Raw genomic sequence first — 27,656 nt, 5'->3', positions numbered from 1 at the left:
GTATGCGTGTATGTATGCATGACTAACCATGTTAATTGTACAATGAAGTCTTCTTGGGTTATCAGCCAGGCACGGAGTTCCAGTTCAATTATTCGGAGACTATTTCTGCCTCCTTCATCAAGGTTAACACAGAGTTATTAATAAACTGCATCAACCTAGAAATTTGTCGTGTTTTCAGATGCCTTCGACTTCATAAAACCTTTCAAGTCATAAACATAAAACATGCGTCACGAAACATATTTTCCACATAAGTTTTGAGTAAGTCAGCTCATATTCTAAAGAAAGTGAGATGTATTTCATGTTCCTGCAAAATTCTGTTACTGTGTTAAAAAAAAGAATCCTACAGAAAATGTAATTTTAAACCCTTCGTATGAAGATACTGATTATTTTCAATGTGTCGTTGCATCGTATTTTTCACTAGTATAATATATTTCTTTCATATAATTTTAAATTTAAATACGTCACATTCTGTCATTTATTGTAGATCCTCTGACAATCGGCGCCATAAAAGTCCATACTTTGAATGTCTTTCCAAGTTTTTACGCAAGAAAGGAAGTGTAAAACCTAGTCGCCAGTTCGTGTACGCGACAAAAGACGAAAAGTTGCAAAAGAAGAATTCTGCCGAATGGTGTAAAGGTCAAAGGTCTCTCATACGAGCTCGGAAATAACAAAGGATAGAAAAGACGAAAAGTACGTCTATATTGCATACTGTCAGAGACGCTGCTCGTGTGTGAAGGGGCGCCTTTACGTCACGGAAAAATACCCGGAAATAAAAATAAAGTTCAAAAATAATCTAGCGTGTAGAACGCTGGCCTTGTAATCCTGGGGTCTCGGGTTCGATTCCCGGCGGTGCCCGAATTTATAACTTGTGTTGGGCAAGGCCGTGGTCTAGGCAACACGGAGTTTTCCTCCGTGGCATCCCAACAATTACTCCATTCACACACAGAAGAAGGCAATGGCAAACCACTTCTGGATCATCTGCCAAGAACGTATATGAACAGGTCCCAGTCCGATAAAAGGATGGAAGGATCCTGTTCATATGGACCTGTCGTCAGACAGAACACTAAACAAAAAAACCCATTACAATATGATAAATACATTTTAATATTAAGTAAAAAAGACTTATATTTTGGGATGCAAAAATAAAATGTGATAATTTTTAAATGTGAATCCCAATTTAGTTTTTTTAACTATCCATTATTTATTTGTAAATATATATATATAATTCAGCTCATACCTACAGTCAATGGATCTGGGCAAAGTGCTACGAAAACCTCGTGAGCTAATAATATTTCGGTGTAGTCTAATAATGTGTACTCCATGAGTATCTGTTTTTAGCTGACCTCTCACGTTATTGTACCGGTTTAAATAACACGCACAATACAAACCTAAGCACAACCTGGAGTTTAATTCCTCTCTAAAAGTGGAGAACATAAATGCATGTTATTTGGATCATTTGAATGTGGCCGGGTTCAAACAACACTTAGGATATTTGGTCCTTTGCCACTTTCACTGCTGGAGGAATTAACATCTGCTCCTTCTTTTTTTATCACAAAGCAAATTTATACCACAGCCCCTACAGACTGAGGCATGCAATGTGCTTTACATCAACCGAATAAATTAGCAACCACAGAACCACTATATCATTAATTATTTACAATTACGTATTAACATTCCTGAGTTTTGTTTGTAATGTGTGATAATGTTTCCACTCTTCTCTGGAATTCATAAAGTTCAACTGCTTTAAAAACACCACGGAACTTCAGCATTTTACGTAGGATTTGAGATTCTCACCGCGGCGAATATGAAGATGGCTGTCTTCTGTGTTGTAGCTCCGTGTTGTCTAGTAGAAGTTTACCGACGTTTCGGAGGTCCTTGTTGCCTCATCTCCTTAATTATGAAGGCAGCAAGTACTTCCGAAACGTCGGTAAACTTCTACCAGACTACACGGCGCTATAACCTAGACGACAGCCAATTTTTCCTTTCTCTAGATGGGAAAATGGAAAGACTTTTTATGTCGGCAACGATACCGGGCATGAATAACATATTATACTAAAAAAAAAAACACGTTCTTCCAAAACGTCCGTATTTACCCACAAGCCCACGTCGTCAACAACGAACATCAAATGTTATTTGTAACAGCTCCGTGAAGCCGAGACATTCATAACAATGAGAGGCGTGTACAAAGAATTTTGAACCGTTTAAAATACTGATTGATTAATGTTATCGTCATTTGCAGTTCTGATTAATGTTAGCTTTGTTTAAATTAAATATCTCACTCCGAGCAGATAATTCTGTTTGCTTTAAAATAATTTCATATACTGGAACTAAATCACTGAAAGTTTTACTCACAGACAGTATATTTATAGCAGTGTTTCACGTCGGACATGATGGTACGAAAAATTTCATAAACATTTTTTGAATACGTTTATCTTCATAGAGAAGAATCAGATATATAATTTAATTCTACTTTTACCTTTCAACTCGAAGTTCAAATAACAATTCAATCCGTACCGCAAAGAAAACACAACACTGTACCATTACAAACGTGTCGGTCAATGTTGTTTAACTAAATAATCTCTGTTTACACTAAGGATAATTCGAAACCCATAAACAAACACTGTGTTAGTTAATGATTGTTACAGAAGGTAGTTCATGTAGGTACCGCTTGGTTTTAAAATCTTGGATGAAAACCAAAATAGCCATAGTTTACACATTTGAAGACCACCCGTTAGACACGTAACATGCAAGTTAAATTCATAAATCGCATGTAGTAATCTGTGATTTCTGAGTCTATGAATAAATATTCATCGACAAGACAGCAATCGATAGTACAGAACAGCAAAGTTGACAATGATAAGCATCTCAAGCCAAATGAAAATTACAAGTTAATCAATCGAAAATTTCTTCGTATTCCGGAGGTCTCAGGTTCCAATTTTCCACCAAAAGACCCGTTGTACTTTCTAAATTCTTTTGTGGTTTTCCAAAGTCCCTTCACGCAAGTGTCGGAATATTAAGTTAAATTAGGCCACGACAGCTTACTTTAATACGCTTTCTGATTTATTTAAATTAATCAGCCTATCGCTCGGTGTTATATAATATATGCTACTGAAAGCGTCGTTAAATAACCACTATTAAAATTCAAAGGAGGCACATTGGTATATGCTGTATAAAACTCCTACAGTATACAGAAAGTTCATCAATCATAAAGCATCTATAAAAAAACTTGTCCGTGTACTTAAATAAAGTACATCCTATAAGCTTCCAAGCACGTAACGTATTTAACAGTAATTCCTACGTCACACTCCATAGAAGCTGCTTCGTCACGTGCCTGGCCTTCATTAAATTCCACCCCATGCAGCTTAAATCCTTGAAATATAAGTTAATTAAGGTGATCAAATTTAGTTATCGCCCTTGTTCAGATGTTGCCGTTACATTTTAAAATGTGTATCCTAAAACTGTAATTAAAGCAGTGGAACAAAGTGATCAAATTCGAGTACTGACAGTATGCATCTCGTTAAAACACTAACTGGTTTCTGAGTAAATCATGCACTCAATAACAGCGCCAGTTATTAGCAACTGTCATAATAACATAATTACTATAAGATATTGTATATGCGTCATATTGTGATTTATTTAAATAGTATTAAAAATATATTAAAATTGGCCGTCAATCACAATATAAGATAATTAAAAGATTAAAATATCATTTTACGTTCCGTATCGAGTACTCGATTTACATGTGGAACATTTACGACATGTTTCGGCTATATATAGCCAGCCACGATCCGATACAGTATAACTCCAATCTCTCCTAATACTGCTACGATATTACTTCTTGGTCCAATATACACAACATTGGCATCACTACGAAATACAATCATATTAGTGACATGTGACACAACAACGGATGAAGATACAATATGAAGGACCTGAACAGAATAAGAAAAATGAAAACTAAAAATCATTAAAAATCAGTAAAAATCAGTAATTCAGTTAAAAAGTTTATAACATAACACCTGATGATGGCTATATATAGCCGAAACATGTCGTAAATGTTCCACATGTAAATCGAGTACTCGATACGGAACGTAAAATGATATTTTAATCTTTTAATTATCTTATATTGTGATTGACGGCCAATTTTAATATATTTTTAATACTATATAATTACTATAGTCCTTATTTAAATTTAATAGTAGGCCTACTTAATTTTTATTAACCATGTTTATTTCGTACCATTTCGAAATGTTACGCAGCCATGACTCTATCCCCTAACACTCGTTTGTGAAAATTGGTTGCATGACGGAAATTGAGATTTACGTTAATTCTCACATATTTAAAACTTTGATAATATTTCCTTTGGTTCCTTCTTTAACTCCGTGGATTACACCTTCAAAGCCGAAGCTCGTCTAAAAATATTTCTGAACTCAGTCCGTACCGCAGAGAGAACACTACACTTCACCACTTCAAAGATCAACTGGTTAACGCTGTTTAAGGAAGAAACCGGTGTTTTCAGTGATAATCGTAAGAAAAAAATAAATACAAAATGCAGTGTTACTGATTATAAAATCAGGTGGTACATATAATTACCATTGGACTTTATAAATTCAAAAACAGCTTTCTACTGAACTGATAAGATTTTTGGTTGTTTGAAATAATTAGAAGCCTTTGAACTCGTGATGACTGAACGTTCAGAACAGAACATTCAACGAAAGCTGCTAGATCAACATTAATTAAATCTTGTAACATCCTAACACGTACTTGGGGCATATAAAATCAACAGGCTCTCCAACAGTACAGTTCCATACGTGTGCCAGAAAGTACCTTTCAAACAGACTACGACCACCTCCTTGCCGATCCTCACCCTTTACAGAGATAAACCCAGGGATTAACATCTGGGGAATCATAATTATTATCAGTGTAATATATAGCCAAATATACTAATACATTCCAGCGACCCATCTACATTTATCAGTTCATCAGATTCCTAATTGTATTATAATACATTTCTTATCAAGTGTACTTAATAATAAGTTGTAATGTGAACATCTGAGGAAACTTAAGTCAAAAGTTTACGCGTTGCGAATAATTTTTTTTCGTACCTCTCTCGACCAAATTATTTTCATTCCACTGTATACAAACCTGTCAGAAAAATGTTCCTCTGACATATTTATTACTCCCAGCGTCCATGAATTCGCAGAGGTAATTAGTACAGATGAGTTAAAAGGAAAGATATCTACCGTTTGCCGTAGATGCAAAATGCTAAAAAGTTGTAAAGCTGGGAGTAATTTTTGCAGTCACTTAAAGCCGATAAACCAGAACCTCGCAAGAAAATATTCAAATATAAAAACTTTGGATCATGATAAGAAGCAAATGGGAGTATCTTCAGAATTTCTGCAACTGTTTATACATCCCTGTCATGAGGACTAAATTTAAGACACCAAATAAATAAATTTTCTGTTGTTGGGTTTTATTTCTGCCAGACAGAAGTTCCAAATAACTTACTTTCACTTATTTGCAATTTTTTATACTCCTTTTTTGCGTGCGTTCTTCGTATGTCCTCGTGTTCTTTTTTAAATTTACTTTTACACTCTGTCTACATAAAATTTAAAATTGAATCCGTACCGCAAAGAAAACACTTCTCCATTACATATATGAACTTGTTTAATTTTAACCGTCTAATCACAATAAAATATTTTATTAAATATTAAAATATTATTACTACAATTAACATTTAATATTTAAAATATATTAAAATGATACTCTTTCTATCGAAATGTTCGATTTACAATGAACCGAAACATGTCGTGAAAAAGATGATGCTCTAATTGTAAATCGAACATTTCGATAGAAAGAGCATCATTTTAATATATTTTAAATATTTTAAATATTAAATGTTAATTATAGTAATAATATTTTAATATTTAATAAAATATTTTATTGTGATTAGACGGTTAAATTTAAACAATTATAATCATCACAATATGACGCAACATTATCATCTCATATATGAACTTGTTAATGCTGTTCGAGGATATAATGGCTTTTTACACTGAAAAACATACGAAGCTCATAAATGAAAAAAGTATATTTTTTAAGATGAACTTCGCACACGAATGGGTTAATGTACAATATTAACTTACGGCAGAATAGCATATGAAGGAATATTTTAGGGTTAAGTGAAACTTTAAAAATCATGGGGTATCAGATATAGAAGGTTCTCATGGTGGTTTAGATGTCGAATATGGTCGTCTACGTTGTAACACCACACATGCTAGCAGGAAAGTACCGACTCCATTATCGGAGTTCAACCAAGAAAATATTCACCTTTAATATTTATATATACTTAATTTAAAGACACTTTTTCAGCAGCTCAATTATACAGCGCCAAATGAGAGAATGAAGTGGAATGAAGCGGGCGTGGTTTAATTTAAGGCACTGTCTCAAAATTTTCCTGAAGGGACTGAGTAAAACCACCAAAAACCTCACTCAGGATAGCCGGTCTGTGGACCGAGACTTGAAAACGAGACCTCCCAAAGACGAATCAGAACTCCACGCCTACGCCCGGCTCATCGCCTTCAAAGGTGATAAGCTAGTGCCGTGACAACCCAAAATACCACATTCGACAAACTCTGCAGTAAATCTAACTAAGTGTCGGTGGCCAGGTCACTGGAAAGTTTGTCTCCCCGCCCCCAAGCCACGGTTTCTCTCGGTGGCGCCGGTAAACCTAATTCGATCGGCTACTTCGTCTTCTCTGAGGGTATCGCCGATCGTAACAAACTTTGTTGCACATCACCTGAACCGCACTCCACCAGCTCCCAAAACACAGTGTGTCCAATTACTCAACTGGGATTTGCCATTCCCAAATCTGCTAAACACTCTAAAACCAGCTTCTATTCTGCACCTCGGTGTCTCCTAGTCCTTTCAACCGCAGCCTGAAAGTTTACATAACAGATCCCTAAGAACACAAAACCATAAGAAAGCAGCCAAGTCTTTCTTCAGAAGCTACTTGTCGCTCAGCTGGTCAACAAATTATTCACGTTTATGGAACTTCATTGTGAATGACCTTGCTAACAACATCCAACCACTGCTTTCTCCCATGAGCCAGATAAATCCACTTTAATATTATACTCTCATGTACAACTGGGTGCACAACAACATGAAACAATTCTAAGACCGGAAACAAAGTCCTGCAAATGCATAGTGCAGTCAGACATGACATTAAACAAAAATTCATATATACTCTGTTTCCCTAAAGTTTGAGTTTCGTTTCAAATCAGCTAAATCAAACAGTTTATGATAAAACATATTGAGAGAAATCAGATCATGAAGTATGATACAGAAGTGTATTTGCTTATTTATAATATTATTTCATATAACAACAATTAATTATCTCGTTCACAGAGACTTTCATACTTTAGACTTGTTTAACTCATTGTACATTAACCAGCTGATTTTCGTAATGGTGAGGTGAAGTGTTTTCTTCGCGGTACGGTCTGGATTCGTAAATATTATGAAGACGAGCTTCGGCTTCAAAGGGTTAACGCATCATACCGAATATCACTAACGTACAATAATAAGTAGGTTGAGAGCAAAGTTAAATCTCTTTTATGACAAAATCTGCCACAGCTACAGAATTAAAACATAATCTTCATAAGCCCAAAATTTTACAAATTACCTCGACGAACTTAACACATTCCGTTGGTTCCCCTTTAAGATATTTTTATGTTTTGTTTTCGTTTTGTCACGAACAATGATTGGCGAAAATATGTGGAATTAATTTACAGGCAAAACTTTATCCGAACGCATATTACTGCAACGAAGGTATTTAAAATATGTTTTCATGTGAAAAGGTGACAGATAAAATTTCAGGTTCTCACGACTCAGTGTCCTCTAGTAAAAATTCACAAAATTTACATTGTGTCTTACTGTGCAGTACATCAGTGTGATTATTCGGATTGGATCAAATGTCAAATTAATTATTTCATAATGTTTCGCATGCAATATTTTCGTCATGTTCAATCTGCTTTAATAATATCTCAAATCGAGTACTTTCAGTTTATTTTTAATCTGTCTTCGAATTACCTACAATTGTTACGTACTGAAAACATGGTTTAAATATGAGTTGAATTACACATTCATGAAGCAAAGTTATAGTTAAGTTCAAATTCAGATTATGTTAATTCAGAATGATAAAACGTAATTTCGAAATTCACTCACTAAATTTATCTTTAAAGATTAAAATCTCAGGAAGTATTTTGTTCCTCTCTCTCTCTCTCTTGTCTCGGTGGGGAAAAGTTAGGAACCGGTTCCAGGAAGATTAAGTTCTTGAAGTGCCTTCCTCAAATAACAGCACCTCAGATGATTTGCTTGTACTTAACTGTACACTGGGAGTCTTAGACTAAGAAGGCATTTTTCGAGGTATTTTAACAAGTCACACGAATTGACAGTCACTGCTATTCAGATTTTGAAGTTAATAGAACCATTTTACATTTTCTCCTTCGTACAGTTCTGATTTTATTGATTATGTCTATACACTGTTCTTCTGGAACATTCTCTAATTGGTCTGTGTTGATCCAGCCATTTTGCTCAAGTTTACTGATCAAAGTACAGACGCCAGTTTTACGTACTAGGGTTAGGAGACGGGGAATGGAGGACAGACAGAGATAGAATAAGATAACACAAAAAATAAAGAATGGAGAATGAAATACAGAGCAAATATAGGACGCTAGTTTGGGAAGACGAGTCTGATAAAAAGGATATGTTGGAATGCAGGAGGATTGCTGTGCAGAAAACAAAATGCAGGAACGGGGAAGCGATAAAAAGAATAATTTGTGGTGCAGAGTATTTAAAGAATGGATCAAAAGTTGGCATGACACAAAGGTACACCAATTAAAATTCTCTGTCAGCAAACTTCATTTGATCAGAACTTCAGGTTTTTTGTTATTTGTATTTTAAAACTGCCACGCAAAGTACAAAACCTCTCTCTCTCTCTCTCTCTCTCTCTCTCTCTCTCTCTCTCTCTCTCTGCATATAGTAACGCAAAGAAAATACTTACAGGCTGTTTAACCGTAATTGTAAATGCAATGAAGCCGAACCAAAAAGCAGGGTCTTTTGTATTTAAATATCGAGCATTTTCAAACCCAAGTCCTCATAGAGCTAGACAGCTGATAAAACTATAGTAAATTAAATGTAATGAAGAGAAAAATCCATACAGAGTTCTCATATTTTATATATTACCTCTTACCTCTTTTACTGTCGGATGCTGGCAAGTGACAGATGCGTTTAACTTTATCAGTAGATGAAACCAGCTTTTAAATCAACTAGAATCCGTCCTCGTAATATAGAAGCAGCGTATTGGTCTAATTTTCTTGACTTTCAGTTAAAAAAAAGTTAGATAACGGCACGCTATGTTGCGGTCGAGTGGTTAACATCCATGCTTTATACGTAGAGGTCCCAGGTTTGATTCCCGACCCAGACTTCGGTTACCGCAGATTAATCAGTCCCCAAGTACTTAGACGAGGACTGTATCTTTTCTACGTTGTTTGCAATTCATCATTCATTATCATTCTACAGTTAGACGCTATGTGACCAGTGTATCTAAAAGGCTCAGTTAATACAAAAGCCAATCAATCAAGAAATACGAAAATAACGCTTGTAAAAACTTTTCCTCCTACAGGTCACAGTCAGTCGTAGTTAACAGACATGGCAAAGGAAATGAAACAGAATTTTTTCCTGATCATTTTTCAACTTGACAGATCACCGTTTCGCCGTATTTTACAGGTTCTTGCCTCGTGACATCGATTTGGATTTTTTATATTTATTTAGTGTTCTGTCTGAGGACAGGTCCATATGAACAGGATCCTTCCATCCTTTTCTCGGACTGGGACCTGTTCATATACGTTCTTGGCAGATGATCCAGAAGTGGTTTGCCATTGCCTTCTTCTGCGTGTGAATGGAGTAATTGTTGGGATGCCACGGAGAAACCGGGGAAGCCCCCGGAGGAAAACTCCGTGTTGCCTAGACCACGGCCTTGCCCAACACAAGTTATAAATTCGGGCACCGCCGGGAATCGAACCCGAGACCCCCAGGATTACAAGGCCAGCATACAGTTGTCAGACTATGGGAACATGTAAACCGTGTTTATTGAAGCATGCATCACATCACGTCATCAGAAAATAAACTCATTATCTATAATAAAGCAAACAGCTCTCGTCACAAAATATACTGACGCTTCGCTCTAAATCAGTTTATTGACTCACATTGTCATTCTACCTTTTGCGAGTTTTCAAAAGCTTCACGGGGTGCAACTGTACAAACAGGAGGTGTGTTGTATTCTAATGCCAGGAGCTGTCACAGAATTGATGGTACGTGGATAAAGACCCAAATAAGTTGGAAGTGCTCGATCATTTACAGGAATCCTTTGCCTAAACCAATTAATTTTGATGGGGTTCATTTTGGTACATAATTCTGTTGTCATTTTTAAGAATGTCGTCATTTAGCCTATATATATATATAGGAAGGTCGTCATTTTGAAACACATCTACACTAACTAAAGCGTCTTATGTATTTCATGTAAGCCAGACACTGGCTTTTCTCGCCAGAGACAAAACTTCAACCCCGAGTAACTCCAAGTGCGTTTCTTGGCGGATGAATTGGCAATGTATCAGGTTTCTATCTGATTTGTTCTTTGGTGTTCCCCTGCCAATCCTCCATTGCCCCCACCTCATCTATCAGACGATAGGCCCTGAACAAGTATCACATTATCATGCCCTCGATAATAACTTAGCAGCTTCATCTCTGACCCAATATTTAGCTAGTTTCGTGGGAAAATTGCAGTTTTAGATGCATTTCACGTAAGCATTAAAACCTTTAAATGATATTATAACATTGCCAAGAGTTTAAAAATATCCAAGATACTTGTGTTTAACGGTTATTTTAAAACTTGAAACCTATTACAAGCCCTAATTGAATGTCATGTCTATTTTCTTTACACAGTGTTAATAACGTTTTTATCATTGTTTACTTTAACGTAAGGAGTCTAATATGTCAGTTTATTTTATTTTTTTATTTGTAGTGTTCTGTCTGCCGACAGGTCCATATGAACAGGATCCTTCCATCCTTTTCTCGGACTGGGACCTGTTCATATACGTTCTTGGCAGATGATCCAGAAGTGGTTTGCCATTGCCTTCTTCTGTGTGTGAATGAAGTAATTGTTGGGATGCCACGGAGGAAAACTCCGTGTTGCCTAGACCACGGCCTTGCCCAACACAAGTTATAAATTCGGGCACCGCCGGGAATCGAACCCGAGACCCCAGGATTACAAGGCCAGCCTTATAACCGCTAGACCATTTAAAATCACAACACTTAGAAAAAGTTATACAAATTACGCATCTTGAAACTGTCGCAAACGCCAGAGTTTGATCATATGACCTTATTGAAAATGTTATAGTGAGCATACATACAGATAGAACGTATTCAATATTAATTTCACACATTTTTTTAAAAAAAAATTAAGATTGCCTTTCGATTTAAACCACGTCTGATTTCTGCAAGCAACAAGTGTGAACAACGCATTAACTTTGCAAAGAAGTGGTCACGCGTTCGTTTAGTTAGAACACGAAACATATTCAATAGTGTTGATGTCAAAATCCAATTAGCAAACTTGAGCATAACTCGGTAAGAGCAGAGGAAATTGGACAGAGAACGACAAAGGTCATAGATAAGCAACGGATTGAAGTGTAAGGGGAAGGAGTTAATATTTAGTAGTGCCTCTGCTAATTTAGCTTTCACTATTGTGATTCTCCTTCTAGATGGCCCTATTTCAGTAAATTTTGAATATTCATTGATTCACGTTTCTATGATATACAAAAAATATAACTTTACCTGATTATAATGTTCTTCAGGGTCCCAGTGTCACGTAGATTACAAGACAAATAAAAATGATTCAGAGAAATACTGCCCTAATTTTCAACCGTGAAGATGAAGACATTATGCTTCTCCGAAATGTTAATATCCACCGATGAATCTACACGGCTCCAAACCTCAAAACGTCGTCATAATCGTCACCGATGTTACAAACTCAACATAACTTTTATCTGTTACTTTGTTCGGGTGCAAAACTTGGTCTCGAAAAATAAACGGAAAAACATGGAATGAGGATTTCGTGAACAAGATTTTCAGGATAATGCACAGAGGAGGCTACAGAAATTTGTATAATTTGCACCATTCATAGAATGTCATTACACTAATGAAATCAAGGAAGATGAGATGGGTGAGGAATGCAGAATGAATGAGAAATTAAAAGTCATACAACTTTTCGGTCGGAAAACCCGAAACCCTTTGCGTAGAAGGAAGATAATATTAAAATGGATCTTATATAGATCATAAGGGTGTCGACTGGATTAATGTGGCACAGAATAGGGGTCAAATTCGGGCTCTCATAAACACGTCAATAAAACTTTGGTGTCCGTAAATGTTCGGGGATTACCACATGAGCGAATATCAGCTTCTCAAGAGTAACTCTGCCTCAGGCAAACATTAATTCGTGTTTTCATCTGGCTGCAAGACACAGAAAGAGCTTCTTGATAATAAAAAACATTTATCGTAATAAAAGTCCAGATAAGACAATAAAATATTTAGGTGAGATCTTAGGTTCTCATGACTGTCTTGTAAGATATTGCTTTCTGTAGTGTGGTATAGAAGTTTTACTGACATTTCAGAATTGCCCTGATGACAAGACCAACAAGCATTACTGAAACGTCGGAAAACTTGTGCCAGACTAAACTGCTTAAAATCCCTTAAGAAAATTTTTGGCTTTCATGGCGTTAACTTCCCACGTAAGACAAGAAAATATTTAAACATATTTTTTCCCCGTCTCAACTTATCTTGCGCGCGAAGTTAAACATCACAGACACTACCAAAGCAAAATGCTTCTCTACTAAAAGGCACTGACTTGTTTTTCCTTCTGCTTTGACGTTCATTCCGCTGGGTCTTTTATCTAGAGAACTACGTATCGAGATCTCGGTATTTTAGAAATTCCTACTGTACATCATTTGGCCTCCAGGTAGACGTACACGCAAACCTCAGACCTTCTCTCATATTCCGTTCTGGTCGTAAGGTAGGCCTATTCAGTTAGCAGAATCCGAAGGAATCTCTCCTTACACAACCCAGAACCAGAATAGAGAGAGAGAGAGAGAGAGACAGAGAGAGAGAGAGTTTCATTAACTTGCACTCATGTCGGTGTTACTTTCAAAGTAATCGCCGCCCGCGAGTGTCACTTTTAAGACTTTGAGCTTCGTTACCATCTTCATATTAAGCAAAGATTTAAGTCCGTGGCCTGACCACAGATTTGTAATGGAAATAATAACACGCCATTCGAAACTAACTTTGTTAATTAAACTGGTTGTATTTCTCAACATCCATACTTCATATGCCCAAAACGTACTTTGCTCAGATTACGCAAAATTTTTGAATGATGTTCTTCATTTATATTAAACAACAGTTGAATCTACCTGTGTCTGTCTGTGTTATAGAGAGATAAATGTATAAATTGTTATAAACCGAAACACAGATTCCAGTAATACCAACGTTTAGTTCACGTCATAGAAAAAAGCAGATTTGTAAAGGAATCCTGTACACTCTGCCTCTATCTGAGTTATAAGAAATGCAATTTCAAACCTTTGAGGTTTACACAGCTGTGAGTCTGAAGATGGCAGTCTTCTGTCGTTTGGGTTGTTGTTCCATGTAGTCTTGTAGAAATTTATCGACGTTTCAGAGGTACTTGCTGCCTTCATCATCACTCTGACTATGGAGGCAGTAAGGACCTCTGAAACGTTCGTAAACTTCTACCAGATACGAATGACGTAAAGAACGAAAAAGTGAAAGGACGTATAAAAGTGTGGCCGATTCTATTACGTTAATATGTTGAGAGGAGCCAAGCTTTGATCTAGGTACATCTAGAAGTGAAATAAATTCTATTTGCTGACAGTAAAACCTGCAAGGGTAATGAACACCTTAGATTTAACCCCTTCGGGTTTCACTTTCCGGGTCGCCAAGCATTTCTGAGAAGATTCGTACTTACATTACGTTCCCTTCAAGCACGTGCAAACCCAGATTCTAAACCAAGTGAAACGAACCATATTTACTATAGTTGAACCAAAGATTCATGACTTCTGTAACATTTACACAATAAGTAAAGTTGGTTTGTTGGTTATCATTAGTTGGTGTTACGAAATTTTGGGCCTTATGTAATAATATTTATGAATGCACGTGTTGTTTTGGTATTTTTATAATCAAATGTTAAGGGGTTTTTTTGCGATTCGTGAGATAAAATTATGACCTTTGCCACGGTAATGCTGTTATGGGAGGCCCACTATGTGCAACATATATGATCATATTTGAGGCTGTGTTACATAAACTCATATTATATTCTTTATTTAAGCAAAGATAAGTAATGACATTAATTGTTTTGTTAAACATTACTTAATTTTGATTGTATATGTCGATTGGTTAAAACGATGTAGTGAAACAAAAGACTGTTCACTTATATATGGCCTATTACGGGCAAGTACTTCTATAAAACAACAGCGAAATAGATGTTTAAGCTTACTTATTAAGGCTCTTAAACTTTAGTAATTAAGCATGAATAAGTAATTCTTTTAATTTTTAAATGCTGCTTTGCTGTACTTTTCAATAAAAATGCTTTAGATACCAATTGGAATTTACCAGTCACTTTTGGCGAGCAAATTTCTGGTATTATTGTGACTTTACTCAAGAAATTTCAGGAACGACTTCACAAAATTTTATAGGAACTGTTTCATCGGAATATACGGACGAAAAGACAGGTATTGTAAAATTTATGACACATTTAATTAATGAAGCACGCAATTTGTAAAGAAACGAATTAATTTTCAATAATTCAGAATTCGATGAAAACTATTCCCATGCATTTTTGGGACATGTGGTTTAATTTAAAACAGTCTTGTTTGCTGTAGTGTGAAAGTGTGTCATGTGATCCACTGAAACAAAGTTGCAATTCAATTTAACGCACAGTGAAAAGAACAGGATAATACCGCTGGCAGAAGTGATGTTACATTACGAAAAACAATGCACATCTAAATTAAACCCACTGATGCAGGTATTCAACGTTAAACAGCGCTACTTTAACGCAGTACAAAATAATAAACATATACATAAGCATTATACCCGCTAACGATATCAGAACAAGTCTGATTTCTAACGTCTTGAAACCTTGTAGTATCTATTCTGGTTCTTTTTTCTACCAAAAAAAACCAGTTTCTCCAAGTGGAACCAAGATTGACAATAAATTGTAGAGAAAAAGGTAACACGCTGACAAGTTCTCATTTTCCTACGACTTTTAACACTTCAAAGCCTAGTGGTACATATCTGTACCACCTGCTTGACAATCTATAACTCTGTCTTTTTATACATTTCGAGAAAAAAAATTGTCAGATTAAACAGCAATTATTTCCTTAAACAGCGTTAAATAACATTTTCGTAATAGTAATGTGTTTGTTTCCTTTGCGGTACGGACTGAATTATTAATTATTAATAATAAAAGAATGTCCTAGTGTTATTGCGTGCACTATGCCATTGTTGGTCATGTTGAGTAAAGTTAGATTAGGTCAGGTTAGTTTTTTTTTAAAAAAAAAATTATATAATATGTTGCTCTAATTCGTAATCTTCACCACAAATTTTTACAATGATAAAATCATACAAGATAAAACAAACAATAAATAAAATGTGTACACAAAATGGTAGCCTGGAAACCAAAAGGAAGAATGGGAAGACCTCAACGTAGATGACAGAATAATATTAAAATATATCTTTAGGTAAAAAGTTAAATGACTGGGACTGATTTCATACAGATCAGGATAGGGACCATTGATAGACTGCAAATACAATAAAGCATCATCTCAGGAGTCCATAATAGACGGTGAACTGTTTTAGATAATAGACAGATTCTCAAGAACGAACGTGCTGTATTTCATATTTCAGTTTAGTTCAGCGTACCCCGGTCCAGATCCGCTTATTTCTTCTGACAGACCGAAATAAACGTCAGCTTAGAACGTACAGTAAAACTCAACTCAAGATTTTCTCAATTTTCAGTCTTTGTAGGGCACACCAATTATATTTTCTTCCAGCATGCGCAATAATAAATTCACAAACAATATATTCTGATGTACTGGCAGTCTGCTTCACGGACAACCTGTTCAGTGATTCTGAGGAAAATTCTCTCTACCATCAGACTGGCGGAACAAATATTCGATTCACTTTTTATAGCCTACTGCTCATCAATGGTCCCTTGACGTGAGAAACCTTTATGAACAAAATTAAAGTTTCCCAATTAAAAATTATAAATTCTATGTACTTTACATTTACGTTAAAAAACGAGTATCTACCTTTATAACAAAACGACATAAAAGTTTAAACTCGATCATTACAAGGATTTGTGTATTTAATACAAGCGTATCATCTCGTTTCAAGAAATTAATATATATTATAAAATAATATGTTATATTCTAAGCTTATTAATAAAGCTGCTCTAACATGGAACACAAACGATTTAGGTCCAGGGATGGAGACATCGGACCCCACCGAGTTCTAAGACTGAGACAGGTCCAGTCCCTGAAACGCCTTGTTATGAGAAAACCCGACGATGCAAAATGTCCACAGAAATTTTAACCAAAACCATCGACAAAATCCTTTAGAATAACTTTAGTATAATTCTGAGATATGAACAATGGACTCAGAATTGAATTATCCCTGTAACTTCAAACCTCTTTGAAAGCCTCTTTCAAATAAGAATTGTGAGAGACATCTGTAGTTGTACCTTCTACTTACGCTTATCTAGAATGTCTATAGGACAGTGAAACGTAATCATTTACAAATAATTTAATTGCCTAATATTTTCCTCTAAACCTAACGACAATTATGCTTTCACAGAAATTCTCTAAAAAGCATCAAACTGTTTATACGAACAAAGAAACAATTACAGGAATAATAAGAGACACTTTATATGAAGCCACACTTACGTTCTGGAGCGTCCAAGTCACTGGGTGGGGAATCCTCTGTCAGCCCCTGCAAATACATAGAGCACTTTAGCATTTCTGAAGAAACTTTTATACGTTCAGTTAGCCAAGAAATTTCAAACCTTTTACAGAACCTGAAGGTTCATTACGGTGTTCAAAAAATCAGACATCAACCTTATCCTGCGACAGATAGATCCAATCCACACACTCCAATCGTATTTCACTAAGATCTATTTTAATATTATCTACACATCTGCGCCTAGGTTTACGGAGTTGTTTATGAACCATGCACAAACTGCATTACTTTTAATGAAAATTCCTGTTCCATAAGATCTGAACTCCCGAACTGTTGCAGCGAATTTCGCTGGAGTAACACGAAGCAAAATACAGGAAGGGACCCGTCGATCAACAACCTGACAATTGATATACACCCCCCCCCCTTTTAAGGCCTGATTCCTTACTGTGATACGATTATATACAAAGGATTTCTTTACAACAGGAAATTGCTTCTAGAAGTTTCAAGTACAAAAAATATCATCTGTTTTTGTCAGTTCCTTGTTAAGTGATACAATGTTTCTAACAAGACTTGACTTCATCTCTGCTAAATTACATAAAAGTATCGTCTTATGTGAGCTTTTTCCTTCTACACAAATAGCATAAAAATTTACAAACCATTCCCCACATATACCGCTTATTTGCTGTACTTAATTAATAAACCAAAAGCCTTCATCGTTAAAAGTAAAAAAGAAATGTTATTATACTATTTGTAACAAGCCGCTTTATTAAAGATGAATTTTCAATTTAGTTTCTTAATATGTATGATATAATAATATATAAAATACATTACTTGTATATATGTGCCCTCAGAATAGGATCGTAATTAAAGCGTAGGCAAATGAGGATATTCAAATACCTAAAAATCAATTTAAAAATACAAACATTGTTCCGAGTTCTGGGAAGCGTTTAGAGATGTTAATTATGTTCATTTAAATCAGATTCACCCATTTGCGTTTCAATCTTCCAAAGATAGATTCTGTATCTGTTTATAATCTATTTAACGACGCTGGAAGTAATTTAACGTCGAATATTAAGACGAAAAGATTTATATAATAAATTGAAAATATTAAGATATGAATCGGTCTTGAACCAATATAATTTATCGTCTCAGTATATGCCTAGAGGGACTGAGAAAATATCTTCATACTTATTTAATATTAAATACTATTTGAAAGTGCTATTCGATTTAGTGAATAATAAAGTAACGTGTGTGGGCTGCTCATTCCAATTTTTGTGTTGACCCATTTTGGAAACTTAGAAGTTCCCTGGTACATTCATACCAACTGATTCATAACAAATTTATGAAATAGTGAAGCCTAAACTAATCCTAAACTGACTTTCATTTAAACTGCGCGAATTTTACTAAAGTGATGAGATGATAATATTCGTAGAACCGTAAACAGAGACGGGTCTAGAACTCGATTAAGAGAACATCGAATTTAAAAAAGCATGAGTAGTTTCATAAAAATTGCTCAGGTTTGGGTAAAGTTTTACTCCAACACGTGTTTATTACATATAATTTAAATGGCTTCTCTATAAAAGATATAAATAAATGTATATTATCCGTGCTTATAGAATGCCAGAAGGAAATTTTTATTATTCTCATGCGTAATATTTCAGTCGAATTTAACGGTGTACCATATCGTGAATTCTTGTGTAACAGGTTATTAAATATGAACACTAAAACAAATGTAAGGTTTGGATCTAATACCAGACAGATGTTTCTATTTATCTGAGTTATATTATGCTAATTGAGTAAGAATATTAAAATTCTCTTTCCAGAAAGTTGCTTCTGTCTCAAAGACGTGAGGGTTAGTGTACCTGCAGCAATTCTAAGGGAAGGAACAGCGACTCTGTTCTGCCACTTCGACTTGGAAGGAGACTCCCTTTACTCGGTCAAATGGTACAAAGGTCGACGAGAATTCTATCGCTTCACTCCAAAAGAGGACCCCGCCATGAAAATATTCCCTATATTCGGGCTGGATGTTGACGTAAGTAAACTAAAATAAGTTTAAAGTTTAAATGCGTCATGTTTGTGTTTTATAATTAAAATATATAATATAATTCAGGTCTATACACAAACTTTATTTACAGATGTTTAAAATTTAAAATTTAAAATTTGCGCTATTCATCGTTACTACGATGTTACAATACTGCGCCTTCATTTACTACATGTTTCGATGCGTAGCATCATCTTCAGGTTTTTCCTTTAAAACTACTTTATATTACAATGCAAGTTTTTCAGTTTATTCATCTGTTTTGTAAATTATTATAGTATGTGTTCTGTTGATTATTCTGTGAATAAATTAATTAACATATGGGTTATTTATTTATATGTAAATACGTTTGGAATATTGTTGTATATTTGTAATTTATTCACAGAATAATGGAAAACAAACATAAGATACATAAAATAAGAAGATCAACAGAACACATACTATAATAATTTACAAAACAGATGAATAAATTGAAAAACTTGCATTGTAATATAAAGTAGTTTTAAAGGAAAAACCTGAAGATGATGCTACGCATCGAAACATGTAGTAAATGAAGGCGCAGTATTGTAACATCGTAGTAACGATGAATAGCGCAAATTTTAAATTTTAAACATCTGTAAATAAAGTTTGTGTATAGACCTGAATTATATTATATATTTTAAACTAAAATAACATTCACATTCAATAGAGTACAGTCAGGCAAAACAAGATACTGAAGATGAAGATTTTAGTTGCATCATAAAATGAGGAACTACTACTACTCGTAAGTTGCTTGTAATCAGTTTCATGAAATAATTTTCTGTTTCATCAACAAAAAAATATATCCTTGATTTATAATTGAAGTCACATAAAGCGTGTTTTGTCGAGGGCATTGTAAATTGTGCATTTTCTGGGTCCAAGGATCGAATACCGCATTCCCACTGAGAACTTTCATGTGCTGTTTCAAATCGCGATCTGCGTACCCAATAACCAATCAAATACATGCACGGCGAACACAATAAAATGCAACCGACGTTAGCATTCTACTTTTACAGGAAGCAGAATCCCATTTTCTGAAAACAATACCGTGCAGCTGATATGAACGAAAACCACTGTCCCCATAAACCCAATGTGCCTGTCATGCAGATACGAATAACACTTTTATTATGACGCGAACCTGTTCACAATGAACAGAGGTCAGGGAGGTTATCACTTCCTACTGCCGGGTTCCCGAATGCAAACTATACACATGGACCGCCGTTTTAACCGTGGTGACTGCTATTCTGGAAAATCAGAACCAAGGCACAAAAGACCGGGCAATATTTTAAGCCAATACAAGCTGCAGGATGTCCAATTCACAGTCTAGTTCTTTTTTTTTGTTTCCCCTTGGAGGAACGATAGCACGTGCATGATACATTCATATTAAAGGCCCACCAAAATGTCACAGAAAAAATGTTCCTCCCTTCACGTGTATTGCTCGAGTAACATAGGTAAATCATATTTAGCATAGCTCATTTACAATTACATCTAAGGAAATTAAATTAATATTTAATTAGATGCGTTACATCAATACATACACCGGTGTTGATCATTATCCATCGTCCTATACATTATTTAAAAAAACGACGTTTCGGAGTTTGGAGTCTGTCTACATTCAGACGTAAAATCTACTGTGTTAGGTCTAATTGATGAAATTAATCCAGTATCCGGTACGGTGAAAAATCCATTTCTAATTCTTTTGTGACGACAAAATACAGCTTATATCTTTAAAGTTCAAAAGTTGTTTTCATTAAAATTCAAAAGCGAGTATTAATTATTTCAAAGTCCACATCTTTTCGGAAATTCGTCAGTGTCGAGTGTTTTAACTTCCAACTGTCATGAATCTGTACATGATAAATCCCCCCTTTTGACTCCAATATGAATGGTCTTCTATCTGAAACAACCATTTATATGCCATGATTTTCCTCCAGGCCCACACATCTGAGCGAGTAGCCACAATAAAGAGTGCTGAGCTGTGTTTCCCTGTCATACCCCCACGGCCATATTTGATGACCAGGGCGGACTTGTCAGAAAGACAAATGAAAACCGTATACTTGTCATGAAATATCCTACCAGCCGACGTTTTCCTGCAACGCTCTACGTACACAACTAAAACTCTATATCACTATGGCCAAAAATCGAGGAAGAATGTATTTTTTACGAGAGACTGACACATTGGTTGATGAACGATGGATGTTCTACGAGGGCAAAAAAAAAAGAAACACGTTTAATGACGGGTCGGTCTGAGAGGCAGAAGTAAGTCCCTTTGGCTGCAACCCAACAGCTTGTCAAACCGACACACGATAAAATTACAGGTTAGTTTAAGCCTTTGGGCCACGGCAATGAAGTTTATTTAACAGAAGCTTTATCAAAGTTCAGTAACAAACCTAGCTAACACAGTAATTAAAATGGACACTGTACCTCGTGAAATAATATTTCAATGTGTGTTTTCTTGGTGTAAACATAGATTATTTCCTTAATCAGGATTATTAAATTTTCTTTTATAATGGTGAAGTGTTGTGTTTTCTTTGCGGTACGAACTGAGTTCTTAAATTATTTAACGGGCTTCGGCTTGAAACCCTGGGAAACCTTCTAAGTATAAGACGATATTTTACCCCACAAACCCGCCCCACAGAAATTAAGTGTCACTCACTTCTCTCTCAACAATTTCCGCCTTGCTTCTACCCTCTTGCTATCCTTCCAAACTCTTTCTCTTCTCCGACTTCAAAGGATTGAGCTCTAATTCTTTAAAGTTTATGCACGTATAAAAAGTTTACAGATAAAGACAATTAAACTTACTTTGCGTTGTATATTTGCTTTTATTGTTTTAGCTTTTGATATGTTTTAGGTTAATAGACGTTTAGAGGACTTTTATATTTTCAAGGTCATATTTTCAATCGCTTAATTCTGCCAATCTGTTGGAATATATGTGGTCATATTCATGTCAGTCAGAGATCACGGACAGGTCAACGTCATGTCAAAGTCAGGACAATATCAGCCTGAGGGTTTGCCGTGTAGAGGACTTTAAAATTTTCAAGGTCATTTTATTAATCGCCTATTTCTGCCGATCTGTTTTAATCTAAGGAGCCATACTCATGTCAGTCAGAGGTCACGGACAGGTCAACGTCATGTCAAAGTCACGACAATATCAGCCTGAGGGTTTGCCGTGTAGAGGACTTTAAAATTTTCAAGGTCATTGTTTTAATCGCCTATTTCTTCCGATCTGTGATAATCTAAGGAGCCATACTCGTGTCAGTCAGAGGTCACGGACAGGTCAACGTCATGTAAAAGTCACGACAATATCAGCCTGAGGGTTTGCCGTGTAGAGGACTTTAAAATTTTCAAGGTCATTTTATTAATCGCCTATTTCTGCCGATCTGTTTTAATCTAAGGAGCCATACTCATGTCAGTCAGAGGTCACGGACAGGACTTTCAAGATTTCGTGTTAATTCGTAAGTAATTTTTTCAAACGCTTATTTCTGGTGATCTCTGAGAACCAAAGTGGCTAATTCAATTAAGTTAGGTTGATTTATTTTGGGTTGGATTAAACTACGTTTGGTTAGGTTGGGTTGCGTCACGTTAGGTTTTTAGGTTAGTTTTCGATGAGTTGGGTTGAGTTAGGTTCGGATAATTTTACTTTAGTTTCAGAGCAACTATTTAACAGAAACTGAACAAGAATTCTCAAATCTGTAACGACCTAATCGTTATATAAAAAAGAACGGAAAAGTGGAATATTGAATTATACGTAGTACCTAAATGGCGTCTTCTTTCAAAAATATCCAGTAGTGTGGAACTTTGCAGAAGATCGTGTGTTTTAAACAAACACTGAATACCAGAATACTGTCATTATGCATGTGCAGAATACTCAAATATGACCTCGGTGTTTTAAGCGGAATAAAAGTTTATAACTAAGGGAATTGGTCTCATTTGAAACACAAAGTCCTTTACTCATTTTGTAGGCACTGGACTACTTAATTTACCTCCGTACAGCTCTTCATGACAATTTAGTTCTGGCCTGTGCTTGTAATGGTAGTAACGTCGGAGCGCTGTTCCTAGAGGTCGCGTCTTTACGTTCTGGAAATTCGCTTGTCTTTATAAGTGAATATCACTTGTAACCTAGCTGTGTTGTGTGTACCGGAGTCTCTTATTCCAACAAAGACTCAAATAAGGGCACAAAAAAATCTTACATTAATTTAGGTTCTTTGAAAAACAATTGTATAAGAGCAGGTTATAAAATTGGACAATCACATAACTGAACCTAAATAAACTTTAGCATATTGCGTCCTGCTGAATATATGAAGAAAATTAGTGTATATAATTTATATTTTACGTTGCGTGTAAAATTTTGGATAACGATTTGTAGTGTTGACTGATTCTCCGATGATAAATCCTGCTCCTTTCATTTTCACTTCATTATACTTGAAGTTATACTACGTTTTTGAGTAAAGAAGCCTACGCAAAGTTTGTTATCTTGCGCTCAAAATACGATCGGTAAACACTTCGAAGCCTAACCTCGTCTAAATAATATTTAAGAATTCAGTCCGTACCGCAAATAAAACACAACACTTCACCATTACAAATATCAACTAGTTAACCGCGATTAATGAACTAATCGGTGTTTACAGTGAGAATCATACTATACCCACAAACATAAAATTAAGAGATATTGATTGATTATTGAAGCTAATAATAATTATAATAGCGTTAGGACAAATATGGATCTGTCTCAGCACATAAATAATTAACCTTCAAGGACCACACTATATTAAAGTGTAACTACGCAATGCTTCAAGAATACCGATCTGATTCTCAAGTCACACATCCGCTGCAGAAGTTAATTCAGCACAAACAACGCCTTTATTCGGATCAGGCTTTCTTCCTTTACGACTATAATTTACATGCTTGTGCAGAAACCCCAAAAGACCTGAGCTTTTACTGACGTTGTACACGTAATTTTAAAAATAAAGGAGACAGTGAATGGCGAAACACATTTCGTACGACCATAAAACCTAACTTCTGTGGACGAGGAACTATAGTAAAACAACTTTATGAAAACTCTAAATTCTAATTTAGATGCGTATTACAACAAAGGAAGTGACGTACACAAGTTCAGATGAAATCCAACGGAAGCTGTGTAATAAAGTGGTTTGCAGTCTCTGCCTCAGCTGCTTCTGTTAAATTGAATTCAACTGGATCTTGTATTCATTATCAAGCATAATTATATACGAGATACAAGCACAAAACTGCATACAATTATACTTTATGTGTCGGGCTAATTCTCTGTGTACCTAAAATGGCGTTCTCTTTGCGTTCATTAACTCTGTCATACGAGAATTAACAAACGTAGGAGAGAGAGAGAGAGATATCGCTACTTATTATGGAATCTGGAGAAAGTGCAGCCCTTAACCACAGGACAGTAAAATAATATAATTTCGATGTTATAATGTTACGCATAAATCATACTATACCGATAGGAATTAAAATTATTTAAACCCAACAAATTTTTGTTCAGAACCGAATAAGAAATATCATAAAACTACTTTAAATTATTTAAAAATTTTAAATTAAGGAGCAAACACTGTTAATAACTTGTATTTCGCCTTTTTCATTATCAACAGGGAATATATCCTATAAAAATGTGTGAACTTTACTTCGTTACTAATTACAGTACATCCATTTTTTTACCACGCAAAATATTTAACACGGGACACATACTGATCGTAAAATATAAACTCTGTTACGTTCAGATTTGACAGTATAAAATATGATTCTTTCCGCCACTAACTGGATGTATATAAATTATTCGTTTACAAAAAAAAAAAATACGTGAAATTAAAGTTTCAATACACTTTAATTGAAAACTCTACCACAATGTTATTCGTAGCCCCAGTGAAATATTTTACCTACATAATAAAACTCAGCTCTCGGAAAGTCACATGAATATAATATGATTTCCAGTTGTTTATAGAACCCTGCACAGACAGCAAATTAACGTGAACAAAAATTTGGTTTATTTTATAATTTGATTAGATTAGGAGCTATCAATCGCTTGAAAATTTTCCATGTCTGTGATATTGCAACAGGGGCTTAAAAACACTCTGAGACAGCTACTGTATTTTTCTGATAAATAATTATAAGTAAATAAAAAATTATCTGAACCCACTAGAATATTCACAAATAAGATTCCCCTTCCTTTATCAAGAATACAGAATTATGATCAAACTCCACCGAATATATTTAATAAATGTATTAATTAATCCAATTTTGTCCACTGTAAATTACCTGTTAAATATATTACTCACGACAAAAGGCCCATGCTGTTTGTCCTTAGTTTATTTATATTGTGTTTCTTACACTAAAAAAATTATTGGAAATTATGGGAATAAAAGCCATCAGAACCCTTTTAAGATTCTGTCCCATTACCAATTTTTTCGTTGTCGTATGACACACAATTAAAAAATTAATTATATTTAAAATTTCTTAATTCTTATCCACCCTATAAGCCTACATCAGCACTGAAATAAGTACACGTCTATATTTAGTGTTTGATCTGGATTTGTTTTAAAACGGCTGCCACATTCTGTAGGTGTACGAACTTACTAAAACAACTGCTTGAAGTGGATAAAACCATTTAAGACACAAAGATATTATAAAATAGTAGTCGTATTTTGTCTCTTAGTTAATATTCTAGAAGCTTCTGTAGTTCTAGAGTGCAGAAGCACCACAAGAGGTTTTGAAAGCTGCTTCGTGCATCCACAGCGAGCGGTACTTAGGACAAGCTCTATTTATAATCATAAGGAAGATCTCTCGTAAAGTGGTACACTCTTCACATGCCGACATGTGCTTTCGCATTTTAAAGACTGATTGAATACAGACTACACTTTCAAACTACGGTTCTACGCCCATCTCCGGCCTCTGGGTATTCAAATACGTAATTCCCTTACATTTTCATTAGTCTACGAAGAACTCACAGCGTTACTTATTCACGAAGAATGACGAAAGGTTCTTAAACATTTAAAGACAAAATGGTTCCTATATGTACCACTCACAATAACACTGAGTAACTCTTGTGTTTTGTCTAGAATGTATTTGTGGTATCTGAATGATTCTCAGAATAAACAGAGAATATTTCCTTCAGCGTTAACCGGTTGATATTTATAATGTTGAAGTTCTGTGTTTTCTTTTAGGTACGGGCTGAAATCATATATTATTTACGCGAGCTTCGGATTCTCTTTGCTTCTATTCCCTGGGATTTAAAGGGTAACTTACGCAATTATTTAATGTTTGCTATAAAATATATTTCAGAGTAAAGTTTTCACTTCACTTCATCTTCGGTCAGGAACATAAATGTAACTTTGCTCCATTCCTTCGTTCTCAAAATTATCGTGAGCATAGGCCAAAGGTTCATTGCTATACTCACAAGAGCCAATCACTGGTTCCTATTCTTCGCCAGATTAATCAAATCTACACACAAAACTCTATTTCCTTAATATCCATTTTAATATTATCCTTTCATCTATGCCTAGTTCTTCCGATAGATATTTTCCCTTCAGGATTTAAAAAAATGTTTACTAATTTGTCTTGTTTCGGCATACCCATCCCATCCCATCTTCCTTAACTTGGTCATCTTAATATTTGATTAAAAGTTAAAATTATGCATTTACTTTGTGTTGTTGCATGTTTATCATTATTTATGCAGCCAACATAAACAGAAACGTGGTAAGTTGTACGAAAAAAACAGCTTGAAAATGCAATCATAAGTCAAGTACACACTAATATGTAACTAAATATTTCTTTTACACACCAGTTAAACATAATGTAACAGCCTTCAAATAAATTAAACAGAATGAATACTTCCAACAGATGGTTTTTTTCTGAAGCACCTACATTTTTAAATTTCCTGACAGAGAATAAAATATGAATTACGAAAATTACATAATACATGATAATGTAAGAGGGTTACTTCTACTAAAATCTACCCCGTTTGTTTATACACTAAACACTGCACACTCCAGGCCATTTTGAAACACGAGTTACGTATACAAATGGACACCCAGTGCTGCCTCCTAGTACGCAAGACACAAACCTGTGTTGGACACGTAACGCTTACGTAAACAACGATAAATAGAATATTAACAGTATTAAAATTAATTACATTTAAATTATTAATACATGTTAATACGTTATTAGGAGGAAGGGTTGAGAGGTAACTTGGCAACTGAGCAATCTCGGAACATATCTAAAAAAATTTCCGTACCTCTGACAGTAGAGCGGTTTCAAGGTCGCACGGCTATGGCTGAAGGAGATGATGATGTAGCGTGTTCCATTCCGATGTATCAACCTCATATTTCACTGCTAATACAACGTTATCACAGCACATATATTATAACACACGCAACGATATGTAATTTCACGCATCCTAACAATTATGTATTAACATTACCACCACAAACAACACTACTTACAAGTGTTTTAATTATTTAAAGAAACACTCTTGCACACACTGCTTGTCACTACGATGCTCGTT

General features: G+C 35.1%; 1 protein-coding gene and 1 long non-coding RNA gene across 3 annotated transcripts in view; one reads left to right on the top strand and one right to left on the bottom strand.

The window, feature by feature from the left end:
• Window positions 1–27,656, top strand: part of LOC110839591 (uncharacterized) — a 120,863-nt gene that overhangs the window by 60,287 nt on the left and 32,920 nt on the right. For both annotated transcript variants that reach the window (XR_015534670.1, XM_022083949.2), the window contains exon 2: window positions 18,897–19,105. Coding sequence is in view for 1 of the 2 variants with exons in the window: in XM_022083949.2 (XP_021939641.1) it covers window positions 18,897–19,105 (209 nt within the window). In the remaining variant the exon portion in view is untranslated. The remainder of the gene's footprint in view (window positions 1–18,896; window positions 19,106–27,656) is intronic.
• Window positions 19–27,656, bottom strand: LOC110839592 (uncharacterized). The gene is made up of 3 exons (XR_002546541.2): window positions 27,387–27,656; window positions 17,061–17,106; window positions 19–199 (listed from the first exon to the last, which is right to left on the bottom strand). It is a non-coding gene; the product is annotated as an uncharacterized LOC110839592 (long non-coding RNA).

This window comes from Zootermopsis nevadensis, unplaced genomic scaffold, assembly GCF_977971745.1.
Source record: "Zootermopsis nevadensis isolate Lab colony 2312 unplaced genomic scaffold, Znev_1.0 Znev_ptg000011l, whole genome shotgun sequence".
Lineage (NCBI taxonomy): Eukaryota > Metazoa > Arthropoda > Insecta > Blattodea > Termopsidae > Zootermopsis > Zootermopsis nevadensis.
This window is presented reverse-complemented; position numbering and strand designations above follow the sequence as displayed.